Source organism: Bombina bombina, chromosome 2 (genome assembly GCF_027579735.1).
Source record: "Bombina bombina isolate aBomBom1 chromosome 2, aBomBom1.pri, whole genome shotgun sequence".
Lineage (NCBI taxonomy): Eukaryota > Metazoa > Chordata > Amphibia > Anura > Bombinatoridae > Bombina > Bombina bombina.
Genome location: NC_069500.1, coordinates 674337271 through 674350782, shown reverse-complemented (window position 1 = coordinate 674350782; position 13512 = coordinate 674337271). Strand labels below are relative to the sequence as shown.

Sequence of the window (13512 nt, the reverse complement as noted above, 5' to 3'; positions counted from 1 at the left end):
GAAACTCGTCAACGCTGATTGCTTATAGAAGCTGTTAATCTGAGTATGGATGCTTTCGTAGAAAGACTCTCCCTGCATGTCCAGACTCTAATTTTCATCAATGCTCTCACTGAGAGGCTGACAAGACTACTTAAAACTTCAGTTCCATCCCGATGGGCAGATACCATTCCTAAGTAACTACTCTGAAAACTTCTGACACTTCTCTGCCAACCTCCTGTGACAAAAGGCAAAGAATGACTGGTGGATGAGGGAAGTGGGGGAGGTATTTAAGCCTTTGGCTGGGGTGTCTTTGCCTCCTCCTGGTGGCCAGGTTCTGTATTCCCACAAGTAATGAATGCAGCTGTGGACTCTCCCTGTATTAGAAGGAAATTATATATAGTACTTTACAATCTACTTTTATCACTCACCCCTTCTATATATTAGAATATTAGGTAGCTATGACATTTTTGCTGCATTTTATGTATACATATCTTCTGTATACAATCACTGGATGTTGTATCAACAAAATTATAAGGCATTTAAATTTGTTTATTACAGGAATCTATTTATAAAAATCGTATTTATATTTTTAAAGATTTTAATCCCAAAAGTGTATGATAAATAAAAATGTGAATATTTAATTAATACCACCTTATTAAATGAATGTATCCAAATACTGTCTTCTATTTGTATTAATAATACATTATTAGATCATATTTTAAATATATCCTCATATTGACAAGGAGAACATGATATAAAGTAAAATCTAAAAAGTATCCGAAAACTTCCGACTTTATACTAAAAGATTCTTCTTTGACTATCCATAGGTTTTTAATGCAATATATATATTTTAAGTTTAATGTGAGAATGAACTCTTTTATACTGTCTAATAATTAGACTTTAGTATGGCTATTTGATGTCAGCTTCCTGCTTTGCATCATCAATTTTTAAAGAGCTGTGGGTTTTAAGTGTAGGAATTTAAATGAATGTCGGTCCCCAATGGCATGTTTGAATACATAAGTTGTTATCACAGCAAATAACATGAAGCAAAAGTGCATGCCACAATGTAGTTGAAAAAATCATGTTAGAGCATCCAAAACACTCTGCCTCTTACCTTTATTTTGGCATCAATACTAGATTTTTCTCTTCTCCATTGGGCCTCCTGTTTCCTTGCCTTCTCTAGGTCACTGTGCAGGTCAGAACATCTTTTATTCAATTCTTCATTTTCTTGCGCTAGTTTTCCTAAATCGGTTTTACATTGCTCTTCATTTTTTTGTGTACTTTCTTTTGCAGTCTGTTTAAAAAAAATCCAAGATTAAAAATTCAACCAAAATTAATTAACAGCAGTGCCTGATCAAGTGACCTTAGCCATCAGTCTTCCAATATACTACGGATAAAGCTGTACTTTTATTCTTTCTTTTGAGCAGGTAAAAGGGAACTACTTTTTAAATATTGACAGCTCTGATGAACACACATATGCAAGGAATCCTTTAATTGATCAAGATGCCTTTGATGACGTCCCCAGCTATTTTTGAGACCCACACAGAAATATCATTTCAGACCTCTGCTTTATCAATAAATAATACCAGTCCCATCAGAATGTAATTAAAATAAGCCACATATTCACACTACTTTCGTTCGCTCCATAACCATCATTAACTATTTATCTGAAAGTTATAAGCTTTGGATTCTAGGCTTTAAAGCAGTACTCAGAGTTTGCTGTTTGAGGAATAACTGTAAAGTACAGCAAGACCTCAGGCAATTCTTTTTCTATGTAAGTCCCTTTACGTTGCATGCTGGGTGACACAGCTTGAAGCACAGAACTTCACAGCAAGACTACTAGAAAAATATGTAGAAGACAATGTACCTTAAGTTCTTGACTTTTATCTTTTAATTCCTGTTGGAGGTCATTCAATTCTTTCTTTAGTAAAATATTTTCTTCGTCCACAGCCATCTTTCTTTGCACAAGGTTATTTATCTCCTGCTGCTGTCCTGATGCTCTCTGCAATGTAATGAATACATATACAAGCAACAATTTGTTTGCTTAATACTTCTCTAATTTACACAACATCTCTTTAAATTGTTTTATGCAAAAACAAACATGCAAATGAACAGTTGCACCATATTTTTGATAAATGAGGAACACAATAGATGATTTAAAAAAAAAAAATAATCTAAAATGACAGTAATATAATTTTGTGACTGCCTTCAGGTTACAAGTCACATTAAGGGTTAGATTATGAGTGGAGCACAATATTGCGTTTACGCGAGCACAACATATGTGCTCCGCTCAATAATACCAGCGCACGTAAATGTGCGCTGGTATTACAAGTGAGGCACAATGTGAATATTGCCTGGAAGCCAAGCTCTCATGAGAGTGTGCTTCCATAGGCTCCAATGGGAGCCTAGTTCTCATGCCATCAGACACGGCACAGAATCTAGCGCAGCGTTGGGCAGCAAAATAGAAATATATATGTATATGAATATATATGTATGTGTTTATATGTGTATATACACACACACACACATATATATATATATATATATACATACACACAGTATATATCTATATATATATATATATATATATATATATATATATATATATATATATATATATATATATGTGTGTGTGTGTGTGTGTGTGTGTGTATATAAGCATATACATATATATTTACAGTAAAAACACAGTTCACCTTTATGAGTTTCTTACTCCAAACATCCCTCACTTTAACCCCTTATAACTGCTTTGTCCATTTTTTTTTTATTATTAGATTTTATTATTATTATTTTTTAAATAAAGATGCTCATTTATATATAGGGACAACTTTTTTCATTAATGGTTAATAATTACTAGCGCTAAGATTAAAAGTGAGCTAGCGGTAGCATTAACCAGCAGGTTATTTAACATTAGCTGGTAAAGGGACAAATTTGTACGTTAAGATAGCGCCTCAATTGTAATCTAGCCCTAAATTACATGGAATAATGTTCAGTAAATTCATTCAGTGAATTGCATTCCCATACAAGTACTGCAACATTTCTGCAGAGCCTTATTGGTTGTTATAGTATAGAATATTCAGAGTACTATATTTAAAATTCTGTGCAATTACCTTTGAATAAAAATCTTTTTACAAACAGTTTAATCATCAGGTATAAGTAGAAATAGAACCATACTGAGACAGAAACCTTGCACCACTACTAAAACATAAGGAATAAAATTGTCTAAAAACATCCAATACATTTTTAAACTTAAAGGGACATGAAACACAAAAAAAATATTTCATGATTCAGCTAGAGAATACAATTTTAAACAACTTTCCAATTTACTTCTATTATCTAATTTGCTTCATTCTCTTGGTATCATTTGTTGAAGGAGCAGCAATGCACTACTGGTTTCTAACTGAACACATGGGTGAGCCAATGACAATCGTTATATATATATATATGCAGCCACCAATCAACAACATGAACCTAGGTTCTTTGCTGCTCCTGAGCATACCTAGATAAACCTTTCAGCAAAGGATAACAAGTTGTTTAAAAATTGTATTCTCTATCTGAATCATAAAAAAAAATAATTCTGTTTCATGTCCCTTTAATGATACAAACAAAACATTAAAAAAATGTGTATATATAACTAACAGGAGCTGTAGAAATAAAAAAGGAATACATTTCTAATTTTGTATCAATTATATTTAATTTACTCAAATTTAAATTGGTTTCTTTTTTAAAATTCTTTAGCACATCAATACTGCTTTTACTAGTATTTAAAATATAGAAAAAGAAAAACAATACAAATAACTTCCTCTTTAAATATATTGTACAAATGACCTCAAATGCCTTAATTTCTATCATATGTAGGAAAGAGTGGCATTATGCAGAAGCCAGGTGGGGGCAGTGCAACACATTGCAATATAATAACTAAATCCGTTATTTATAAATGTTACTTAAGCTATCCAAAGCACAAATTAATTGTATAATTTAACATTCATTGGCTTAAAGTTAAAAAATATTTAATATTTGCTAATTTTAGCTCAATATTTTCTTTCATTTTAGCTGGGTGGTAAGTAAAACCAGCTGGGTGGTGTACCCTTTAAATAGGTACTAGGGGAGAACACTGTATAGTTAGTAATGGTTTAAATTGATTTGAAACTAACAAGAAATGCAAGTGGAGAACTTCTCATGTTCTCAATACAAATTGCTCATTGGCTGATAAGGGCGATTCCTAAAATTCTATTAGTGAACAGAGATGCCCCACATACATATTTCAGCAGAAATGAAAGGGACATAATACCCACAATTTTTGTTTCAAGATTCAGATAGAGCATATCATTTTAAATAGCTTTCAATTTTTTTATTGTCAAATGTTCTTTGTTTTCTTGGTATCCTTTGTTGAAAAAGCAGGGATGTAAGCTCAGGAGTGTGCACGTGCCTGCAACACTATATGGCAGCAGTTTTGCAACAGTGTTATACATTATCAAGAGCACTAGATGGCAGCACTATTGCCTGTCATGCAGTGCTTCAGGCATGTGCACGCTACCTACCTAGGTATCTCTTCAACAAAGAATAACATAAGAATGAAGCAAATTTGTTAAAAGAAGTCAATTGGAAGCTTTATTTAAATTGTATTCTCTATATGAATAATTAAATACAAATATTTGGGTTTAATGTCCCTTTAAACTTTGTCCTTATTGCTCAAAAAATGACACATAAAACATTGTTAATTATGGATCTGGGCCTTTTTAATAAACATTAAAATACTAAAATACCTCACAAGATTATATATTCTTATAAACTAAAAAAATCTCTTTAAAAAAGGGTTAAAATATTTGAATCAAGTTCACATACAAGCTAGACTACATTTTACATAAAAATATAGAAAATCCTGTGGTATGTAGTTGGTTCTTTAAAAGTAAATTTAAAAAAACAAACAAAACAAAAAGAAAGATTGCTTATTTACTACAAGTATAATGAAAACAGTGTAGAAACAGCATTGAAATTATTTCTGCCTATGTTTCACAATAAATGTATTCTTGTTTGTTTTATTAAATGGAAGCAGAGTGCATGAGGTACATACGTTTTATTTATTTTCTTTTTTTATCATAAACCAAGTGTTAAATGAAAATCTTGAAAAACACTTCAATAATGTCTGCTCTAACACTACAAATACATAAGCTTAATCACTCAATTTTCATGAGGAAATCAAAATCTTTGCAAACATATTTAGAATTTAAAATACAAAAATTAAAAAATAGAATTTAGCGCATAAGAGCTAACAGTGTACAGAATAGTGATGCAAGATATTTCATAATTGTTGGGTTCATGCTAATATATAAAACATAATTTATGTAAGAACTTACCTGATAAATTCATTTCTTTCATATTAGCAAGAGTCCATGAGCTAGTGACGTATGGGATATGCATTCCTACCTGGAGGGGCAAAGTTTCCCAAACCTTAAAATGCCTATAAATACACCCCTCACCACACCCACAATTCAGTTTAACGAATAGCCAAGAAGTGGGGTGATAAGAAAAGAGCGAAAGCATCAAAAAAATAAGGAATTGGAATAATTGTGCTTATACAAAAAAATCATAACCACCACAAAAAAGGGTGGGCCTCATGGACTCTTGCTAATATGAAAGAAATGAATTTATCAGGTAAGTTCTTACATAAATTATGTTTTCTTTCATGTAATTAGCAAGAGTCCATGAGCTAGTGACGTATGGGATAATAAATACCCAAGATGTGGAATTTCCACGCAAGAGTCACTAGAGAGGGAGGGATAAAATAAAGACAGCCAATTCCGCTGAAAAATGAATCCACTACCAAAATCAAAAAAGTTTCAATTTTTATAATGAAAAAAACTGAAATTATAAGCAGAAGAATCAAACTGAGACAGCTGCCTGAAGTACTTTTCTACCAAAACTGCTTCTAAAGAAGAGAAAACATCAAAAGAAGACCAAGTCATTGCTTTGCAAATCTGATCAACAGAAGCTTCATTCTTTAAAAAGCCCAGGAAGTAGAAACTTACCTAGTAGAATGAGCCGTAATCCTCCGAGGCGGGAATCCACCCGACTCCAAATAAGCATGATGAATCAAAAGTTTAAGCAAGATGCCAAATAAATGGCAGAAGCTTTTTGACCTTCCTAAAACCAGAAAAGATAAAAAATAGACTAGAAGTCTATCTGAAATCTGTATAGCTTCAACATAGAAAGTAAGAATCTCACCAAAGAAGTCTTAGGAAAACAATAATTCCTTCCTAATGTTTGTTAGAATTTACAACTTTAGGTAAGAATTGAAATGAGGACAGCAAAAACCACCTTTTCCTGATGAAAAAATCAGAAAAAAAAGAGATTTACAAGAAAGAACAGATAATTCAAAAGCTGGTCTAGCTGAAGAGATGTCCAAAAAGAACAATACTTTCCATGAAAGTAATTAATGTCCAGAGCAAGCATATGCTCAAATAGAAGAGTCTGAAAAACCTTCAGAACCCAATTAAGACTCCAAGGAGGAGAAATTGGCTTAATGACAGGTTTGATACGAATCAAAACCTGAAAAAAATGATGACTATCAGGAAGTAACACTGCCTTATCCTGATGAAAAATCAGAAAAAGATATTCACAAAAAAGAGCAGATAGCTCAAAAATTCTTCTAGCAGAAGAAATAACCAAAAGGAACAATACTTTTCCAAGAAAGTAATTAAATGTTCAGAAAATGCATAGTTTCAAACGGAGGAGCCTGTAAAGCCCTCAGCACCAAATTGAGACTCCAAAGAGGAGAGATTGAATTAATGACAGGCTTGATACGGACCAAAGCCTGAACAAAACAATGAATATCAGGATGATTAGCAATCTTTCTGTGAAAAAAGAACAGAAAGAGTAGAGATTTGTCCTAACAAAGAACTGCAGACAAAACCTTATCCAAACCAACCTGAAAAAAATAAAAAATTCTATGAATTTTAAAAGAATGCCAAGAAAAGTAGGTCTTCCAGACTCAATAATAAATCTTTCTAGAGACAGATTTACAAGCCTGAAACCAAGCGTTCAATCACCATCCCTTCAAATTTAATGATTTGAGATCCTGATGGAAAAAATGGGCCTTGAGAAAGAAGGTCTGGTTTAAACGGAAGAGTCCAAGGTTGGCAACTGGCCATCCGAATGAAATCCGCATATCAAAACCTGAGAGGCCATGCTGGAGCCACCAGCATAACAAACAAAAACTCCATAAGAATTTTGGAAATCACTTTGGAAGAAGAACTAGAGGCGGAAAGAAATAGGCAAAAAGATAATTTCCAAAGAAATGTCAATGCATACACTACTTCCGCCTGAGGATCCCCGGACCTGAATAGGCCCCTGGGAAGTTCTTTATTAAGATGAGATTCCAACAGATCTATTTCTAGAAATGCTCACATCTGAAAAATTGAAAAACATATCTGGGTATGAGAGACCATTCTCCCGGATGTAAAGCTTGATTAACAGAGATAATCCACTTCCCAAATATCTATACCTGGGGAAAAAAAAAAAACACAGAATTTAGATAGGAGCTGGATTTAGCCTAAGCTAATATCCGAGACACTTCTGTCACAGCCTAAGGACTGATAGTCCTACCCTGATGATTGACATACACCATAGTTGTGATATTGTCTGAAAAACAATAAACGTCTCTTCCTCAAAAAGAAACTAACTGAAAAACTCTGAGAAAACACGGAGTTCTAAAATATCAAATGGTAATCTCGCCTCCTGAGATTTCCAAACCCCTTGTGCTGACAGAGATCCTCAGACAAACTCCCAACCAAAAAGACTCACATCTGTAGAGATCATGGTCCAGGTTGAGAACTAAATGATGGTGATCTTAACTACCAAATCAAGAGAGATAAATATTAGGATTTAAAGATTTAAAATGCGAAATCCTAGAATCCCTGCACCATAATTCAGCATAAAAGACTACAAAGGTTCTGTCTAATGAAAATGAGCAAAGGGAATTGAATCCAATGCTGTGGCCATAAGACCTAAAACTTCTATGCATATATAGCAACTGAAGGAAATAATAGAGACTAAAGGTACCGACAGACGGAACCCAATAAAATTGTCCCTTGTCTGATAGAGACAAAGACAGTGACACAAACTAACTGGAAACCTAAAAAAGATGACCCTTGTGAGAGGAATCAAGAGCTTTTGAAAAAAAGATCCTCTAACTATGTCCTGAAGAACAAAGTGAATCATATGAGATTCCGCATCCTCAGAAAATAATCTGAATAAATACAGAAAAAATATGCATTTATTGTATCTAATGAAAACAAATAATGCTATCACTGACCAAAAAAAGGCAGAATAGTTTGAATAAAAACTCCAAAACCCAGTTCCTAAAAATGGAACTGGAAGAAATACCCCAAAAGATTCCAGGTCTGAGCAGCACTTGAACCCCACGGGTGACCAGCCATGCTTCAACAGTACCCAAAATAAATAGGACCGAAACACACTTAAAGAAAGTGTTAGCCTTACTGGAATAAAATCAAAGAAATTTGGACCGAATAGAACCAAATAAATTTTAAAAAAAAAAGTCTTACCCTGCCCCTTGCAAGCCAAGCTGGAATACGGCACATACATCACAATTTAAGGGAGCTGATTTTGAACTGAAAAAATTTCCAATTAAAAACATGTTACTTGGGAAAGAATTCAGGAATTCATTCCTTAATAAGAACAACCAAACTAGTATAAGCTTAAAGTTTTAGTCTTAGAACTCAATCTTGAAGCCCAGAGTAACAGTTAAGAATTGAATCCAATTATAAAATAAATAATTGATTATCTTAGAACAAAAGAAATATGGATTTTTAAAAATCACAAAATTCTTCTAGCTCAAACAGCTAAAGACATAGATTAAACCTCATTTGCGAAAATATTCAATAAAATGAAGACACAAATGAAATTATTAGCATGATAGTCCAGTTAAAGGACCAGACAATACAGTGGACTTGCATAATCAATAAATGCAAAACAACAAGACAAATGCAACAGCACCTAGTCTAGTAAATTTTGTCCCTTTAACAATGCTAAAATAAATCATAATCTGATACTTGATCTTAAAGTAAACAGAAAAACGGAAGCAATTGCAACATCCAAATAAATCACAGGTCTAAGAAAAGTACCTGAAACTAAATAATTTTCCATAAATAAGATACAACCATATAAAGGAAAATAAAAACCATTTTGCTATAGAAACAATAGCATAATTAGTAGGAGTAGAGATAGCCCCAATAAATTGGAGAACCCTCCAAATTGAATTAAACTGCCGGCAAAGAGTATAGTTTAAAACCTTTGAAGAAGGAATAAAAGAAAATTCTCAGCCTATTCCATTCCCTAGTATAAGGAATTGGAAAAAAACCTCTGAAAACACAGAAGAATAAATAAGCAGAAATAGTGTTAGCTAGTCTTGAAAAAGAACTAGTTACCTTAATGTCCAAAATAATCAACACCTTTTCAACAAAGAACAAATGTACTTTAATAAAAAAGTAGATTTGTTAGTGTCAATATCTGATGAAGAAAATTCTGAATGAGAAAAAACATCATCAGAGAAGGATAAATCAGTATGTTGTTGGTCATTTGAAACTTCAATAATTAAAAAAGAAGTTTGAAAAAGACCTAAAAATTTTATTAGAAGGCACAAAGTCAGACAAAGCCTTTAAAATAGAATCAGAAAAATATTTCTTAAAAATCTTCTAAATATTTCTTGTACATAAGATGTAAAAAGAATGGCAATATATAAAGCATACATACTAATGGATTCTGCATGTAAAAGTTTATCATGATAACCTATTACAAACCATAGCTAAAGATAAACATTCATAACATTTAAAATAAATGAACTTAACTTTGGTAGGACTGAACTCAGTCAAGCGTTTTTCCAGAAGTAGCTTCTGATCCAGGGTCAATCTGAGACATCTTGCAATATGTAATAGAAAAAACAACATATAAAGCAAAATCTATCAAATTCCTTAAAAGACAGTTTCAGGAATGGGAAAAAATGCCAATGAACAAGCTTCTAGCAACCAGAAGCAAATAAACAATGAGACTTAAATAATGTGGAGACAATAATGACGCCCATATTTTTTAGCGCCAAAAAAGACATCCACATTATTAGGCGCCTAAATGCTTTTGGCGCCAGGAATGACGCCACATCCGGCGAAGCCAACATTTTTGGCGCAAAACGTCAAAAAAATGACGCAATCAAAAACAACTTCTGGCGACAAGTACGACGCCGGAAATGACAAAGAAAATTTTTGCGCCAAGAATGACGCAATAAAATGAAGCATTTTCAGCCCCCGCGAGCCTAATAGCCCACAGGAAAAAAAGACAATTTTTAAGGTAAGAAAAAAATTAATTATTCATATGCATTATCCCAAATAATGAAACTGACTGTCTGAAATAAGGAATATTGATCATCCTGAATCAAGGCAAATAAATGTTTAAACACATCTATTTAGAACTTTATATAAAAGTGCCCAACCATAGCTTAGAGTGTCACAAAAAATAAGACTTACTTACCCCAGGACACTCATCTACATGTAGTAGAAAGCCAAACCAGTACTGAAACGAAAATCAGTAGAGGTAATGGTATATAAGAGTATATCGTCGATCTGAAAAGGGAGGTAAGAGATGAATCTCTACGACCGATAACAGAGAACCTATGAAATAGATCCCGTAGAAGGAGACCATTGAATTCAAATAGGCAATACTCTCCTTACATCCCTCTGACATTCACTGCACACTGAGAGGAAAACCGGGCTCCAGCCTGCTGCGAAGCGCATATCAACGTAGAATCTAGCACAAACTTACTTCACCACCTCCACGGGAGGCAAAGTTTGTAAAACTGAATTGTGGGTGTGGTGAGGGGTGTATTTATAGGCATTTTAAGGTTTGGGAAACTTTGCCCCTCCTGGTAGGAATGTATATCCCATACGTCACTAGCTCATGGACTCTTGCTAATTACATGAAAGAAATATAATTTGTATATCATTACCCCAAAAATTCAATTTTTTTCCAATTGTAGGTTGTCAGAGTGCTGAAGTTTCCTCAATTCACCTAGTAATTTTCTTTTAAGCAATCTATATCAAGTAAACATTTTATATAATCTGCTCTAGTAAATATTTGCATAATTCATTTTGTATTGAGTTTATTAAAGATATATTTTTTGTGTGAATATTCTATATAATAGGTTATCATAAACTCATTATGTTGTTGTTTGTTGTGCAGTAAGACACATTTTCCTAAGTCCACCCCAATACCGTTTGTTGTAATTGCATTTGGTCATGTTTTCTTGGAAGAAGATTAATTTTGTTTGTTCAGTCCCTTAAATCCATGCACAGTAATACCCTTTTATGTTTTTCTAATTACCCTTAGGGAGATCCCAAAGAGGAATGCAAACAATACATTTTATGTGACTGTGTCTATGAAGAAAAGGAATCCAAAAACATGATAATTTGCATGCTCAAAGGTGTATCCACTACAAGATGAGAAAAAAACCTTCTTTAAACAGTACATTTTAGTTGGACAATCATATCATAGGGCTTGTATATCCAGTTGAAATACTGCAACCTAAATCAGACGGCTTGGTAATAAAAGGTATAAAGGAAAGGAATTTCTACAGCAAGTATCTTTAGATGATAAAGCCTTACATTTTGTGACAGATTATCTGCTTTTCTAAGGATTTATCAATAACGCAAGAAGAATGAGAGGGAATAAAGGAAACAAACATACTTTCTACTTATTAGATGCCAGAGTGCTTCAAATTGCAGATAATGCTGTCCACCGGTATTCCCTGATGTCTGACAGTTAAGGAATGAAGATAACAGTTTCCCCTTTGTTTGTAATGGTCAGTTCAATATCCCTTAATCTACATTTTTATATATATATATATATATATATATATATATATATATATATATATATATATATATATATATATATATATATATATATATATATATATATATATATATATATAGGTATATATATATATATATAGGTATATATATATATATATATATATATATATATATATATATATATATATACACACACACGCACACATATATATATTAGTATCTAAAGTAACTGCACCACATAGTTAATTAATGGAAAGATTTTACAAATAATTGCTACCTATGCATTTCTTGTAGCTATTATTGGTGCTAGGGGACTATAAATTATTAATATATATAAATAAAAGTAAGAAAAGGAAAAAAAAGACAATAAGATTAAAGGGACACTCAGGTTTTATTAAATTTTTATGATTCAGATACAGCATGTAATTTTAAACAACTTTCCAATTTACTTCCATTAAAAAAAATGTGCACAGTCTTTTATATTTACACTTTTTTTGAGTCACCAGCTCCTACTGAGCATGTGCAAGAACTCAGACTATACGTATATGCATTTGTGATTGGCTGATTGCTATCACATGATACAGGGGGAGTGGAAATATACATAACTTTAAAATGTGTTAGAAAAGAATCTACTACTCATTTGAAATTCAGAGTAAATGCTGTTGTATTGTCTTGTTATCTTGCATTTGTTGATTATGCAAATTTGCTGTGTTTACCTTTCCTTTAAGTAAGAATAAGGATATAGTAGGGAATGGGAAAAGATCGCCCTATCCAGCACTAAATCGTTTACCCTTAAATAAACTATACACTTGTAGGTTTTGAGTTATGTTGCAATTGATAATGCACAGAGGATTTCTACAAACTAAACATCAGTTTATTGTTAGAAAAAAATGATGTTTTTGTTAGAAAAAAACCTACAACAATAAATATAATAACAAAAAACACAACTTTGTTATTTGGTTACAAGGGGCCCCTTGAATTATTACCATCTGAGAATTGAAACAAATAGTCCCAGAGAAATTAAAGTCCAAAATTAATTGGAATCCAAAATTAAACTGTAATTCTATTGGGATCCCCTTTATGAAGCAGTGGACATCGATTTAAGTGCAATCCTTTTCACCATGCAATTTATTTGTGTTTCTTCTGAAAGATGCAAGTATAATATTGCTTGAAAACCCAGTCACACTAATAATTGCAACATTGGGATTGCTGTTTCCTCCATATAGCCACTTTGTGATGGAGCTCAAATATAGTACTCACTTGCTGACATGGAGAGTGCTTCCAATCCCCACCTCCTTGAAATAAAGCTTCCTTGCTTGTCAACCGCACCTTGAGAGAGTTGCTCCTGTGGCTGAAGAGTTCCTGGGTCCTTGATCTTTGTGTGTCCACTGCTGCATGGTAACACTGCTGCTTGTTAAGTACTTTGCCTTTTTTGTATATTTGAATTACTGCTGCACTGAACGCCTAGCTACACTTGTTTCACCCCTTAGGCTTAGGGCTTCTTCCGGCAAATCAGTTTGTGATGTGATCAGGAGGATTCCCTTTTATTCCATTTTTAGAACCTCCCTTATCACTCTTGACAATGTTGCTATTTTGGAAGCGGGTGAATTCGTTTTTTACCTCAGTGCTTCATTTCATTGTTTTCAAACAATTC

General features: G+C 32.9%; 1 protein-coding gene across 1 annotated transcript in view; it reads right to left on the bottom strand.

The window, feature by feature from the left end:
* The window catches only part of CNTLN (centlein), a 969919-nt gene that overhangs the window by 758106 nt on the left and 198301 nt on the right, over positions 1 to 13512 (bottom strand). The window contains exons 4-5 of the mRNA XM_053702639.1: positions 1847 to 1981; positions 1094 to 1273 (exon numbers count right to left, since the gene is read on the bottom strand). Coding sequence (XP_053558614.1) covers positions 1094 to 1273; positions 1847 to 1981 — 315 coding nt within the window. The remainder of the gene's footprint in view (positions 1 to 1093; positions 1274 to 1846; positions 1982 to 13512) is intronic.